At 45.3% G+C, this 2,786-nt stretch overlaps 1 protein-coding gene across 1 annotated transcript; it reads left to right on the top strand.

Moving 5' to 3' along the window:
• Positions 1-312: 312 nt before the first annotated feature.
• LOC138265194 (octapeptide-repeat protein T2-like) lies at positions 313-984 on the top strand. The gene has a single exon (XM_069212735.1). The coding sequence runs from the start codon at positions 313-315 to the stop codon at positions 982-984; it is 672 nt and encodes a 223-aa protein (XP_069068836.1).
• The last annotated feature ends 1,802 nt before the right edge of the window (positions 985-2,786 follow it).

The following is a 2,786-nucleotide window of genomic DNA, read 5'->3' as shown; positions in this document are numbered from 1 at the left end:
TCGCACTTGCAAGTTTGAAGTCATAACAGAAACTGAAAGACTTAAAAGACTGATATTAGGAAGTGACATATTTCTGTGCTTTGAAGTGGTCGATACCTGTGAGAAAGTTTAGCGCCTTAATAAATATCTGATGTAATGTCACCCGGAAGTGTCAGAGTAAACTGGTTCCAAAGCAACAGTGGAGCATCGTGAACCTGAGAGCAGAGGGAGACCCTTGAAGAAATGCCAGACCAGAGAGTCCATGCGAGAGACATGCCAAATCAGAGAGATCATGCGAGAGACATGCCAAATCAGAGAGTGCATGCGAGAGACATGCCCGATCAGAGAGTCCGAAAGACATGCCAAATCAGAGAGTCCATGCGAGAGACATGCCAGATCCGAGAGCCCGAGAGACATGCTAGATCAGAGAATCCGAGAGACATGCATTATCAGAGAGTCCATGTGAGAGACATGCCAGATCAGAGAGACCGAGAGACATGGCAAATCAGAGAGTCCAGGCAAGTGACATGCCAAATCAGAGAGTCCATACGAGAGACATGCAAGGTCAGGGAGTCCATGCGAGAGACATGGCAGATCAGAGAGCCCATGCAAGAGACCTGCCAGATCAGAGAGCCCGAGGGACATCCAAGATCAGAGAGACATGTCAGATCAGAGAGCCTGAGAGACATGTCATATCAGAGAGTCCGTGCAAGAGACATGCCAAATCAGAGAGTCCATGCGAGAGACGTGCCAGATCAGAGAGCCCGTGAGACATGCCAGAGCAGAGAGTCCATGCGAGAGACATGCCAAATCAGAGAGTCCATGCGAGAGACATGGCAGATCAGAGAGTCCATGCGAGAGACATGGCAGATCACAGAGCCAGAGAGACATGTCAGATCAGAGAGCCTGAGAGACATGTCATATCAGAGAGTCCGTGCAAGAGACATGCCAAATCAGAGAGTCCATGCGAGAGACATGTCAAATCAGAGAGCCCGAGAGACATAGCAGATCATAGAGCCCGAGAGACATGGCAGATCAGCGAGCCCATGCTAGAGACATGTCAGATCAGAGAGCCCGAGAGACATGTCAAATCACAGAGCCCGACAGACATGCAAGACCAGAGAGCCCGAGAGACATGGCAGATCAGAGACCCCGAGAGACATGCCAGAGTAGAGAGCCCAAGGGAAATTCCAGATTAGAGAGTATATGCAAGAGACATGCCAGATCAGAGAGTCCATGTGAGAGGCATGACAGATCAGAGAGTCCATTCGAGAGACATGCCAGATCAGAGAGCCCGAGAGACATGTCAAATTAGAGAGTCTGCGAGACATGCAAGACCAAAGAGCCAGAGAGACACAGCAGATCAGAGACCCCGAGAGACATGCCAGATCAGAGAGCCTGAGAAAAATGTGAGTTCAGAGAGTCCATGCAAGAGACATGCCAGATCGGAGAGTCCATGTGAGAGACATGTGTTGGGTTCTTATGTCGAGTCTTCCGTGCGTTCTGGAGTTCCTGCACGAGACTCGACATAAGAGAACGGGGCTTGAGAACGGTTGGGACGGCGTTAGCGGTGGTTGTGTTTGCATGCTGTTCTGCATCATTTTCGGAATAAACTTACCTTTAAAATACGGACTCTTCACTGGCGACGAGGATCTTATGGGTCTCATTGAGTTTTATGCCAGGTTCATTCCCAATTGTGCCAATAAAACACATAATATTAGGTCTCTCTTAAAAAAAAATGTTACATTTGACTGGTGTCACGAATGTGAGCAGGAATTTGCAGCTTTAAAAAAGGAAGTTGCTTTGGCCATTCCGTTGAAGGCCTTCGACACCAAAGATGAAATTGTAATCATGACTGATGCTAGTCAACTTGGTTTGGGAGCGGTATTGTTAGAGCAGAGGAATGGCAAGGATGAAGTGATGTCAAAGCCCAGCTCACCTGAGTTCTTGTTCAGTTCTGATGGAGGTTGAAGACAATCCGACCCCACCCTGAAACTGCTTGTTCCAGCACACTAGTTTTTAAAACAGTGCACTAAGAACAGAAGCTCAAGGGAAGGGGGGAAGTGGATAAAATAAAAAAAAAAGAGAGACAACACCGTTCTTGCGTTTCCACTGTTGAAGTGCTGCACAAATCTGTGGCCCTTTCTGACTTCTGTAGAAACTGGTGCCTAATGAAACATAAACAAAGAACAGATAAGTGCAACCTATTCCTAAATGGGTTCCTGACTATCCCTTTATTTATTAGAAATTCTCTTCTAAAAGTACCTCTTGGATCCTGGTCTCTAGTTTCCAGGTTTGGAATGTGTTACTGCTCTGGGATGTGTTTTCTATTACTGTAAAACTTTTTTCCCATATTTCCAGAATCTTTTATAAAACAAATACTGTACTTTTACATCAAAATACAGCATGTAATTTGTGCAAGTCCTTGATTTACTGTTTGCCTTGCTGTTAATGGTTTCCACTGTTCGATTCTTAAAAGTTCCATGAGAAAAAACAATGTTTGCTTCACAAAGTTCTGCAAAATATTCTTGTAACAAAGAGTTTGAATCACAATGTTCGTGGAAGGTATTTCGTTTCAAATTGTCTATACACGAATCCAGAAATTGTTGTCAAAGTTCTTTCAGGTAATAAAAGGTTTTGCACTTACTTGTTGCTGGCAAGAGATACTGATCAGTCTAACCTTGTCTTCTTTCTCTTTTGCAAGTTACTCATAGGAGAGAGGCTGAAGCAAGGAGGAACCGGAAACCGGAAGAAGGAAGAGCCAGAAGCTGCGCCCATTGAAGTCAATGAAAGTCTGTAAAGAGCAG

This window comes from Pleurodeles waltl, chromosome 11 (genome assembly GCF_031143425.1).
Source record: "Pleurodeles waltl isolate 20211129_DDA chromosome 11, aPleWal1.hap1.20221129, whole genome shotgun sequence".
Taxonomy (NCBI): Eukaryota; Metazoa; Chordata; class Amphibia; order Caudata; family Salamandridae; genus Pleurodeles; species Pleurodeles waltl.
The sequence above is the reverse complement of the archived record's forward strand: the minus strand, read 5'-3'. Positions and strand labels throughout refer to the sequence as shown.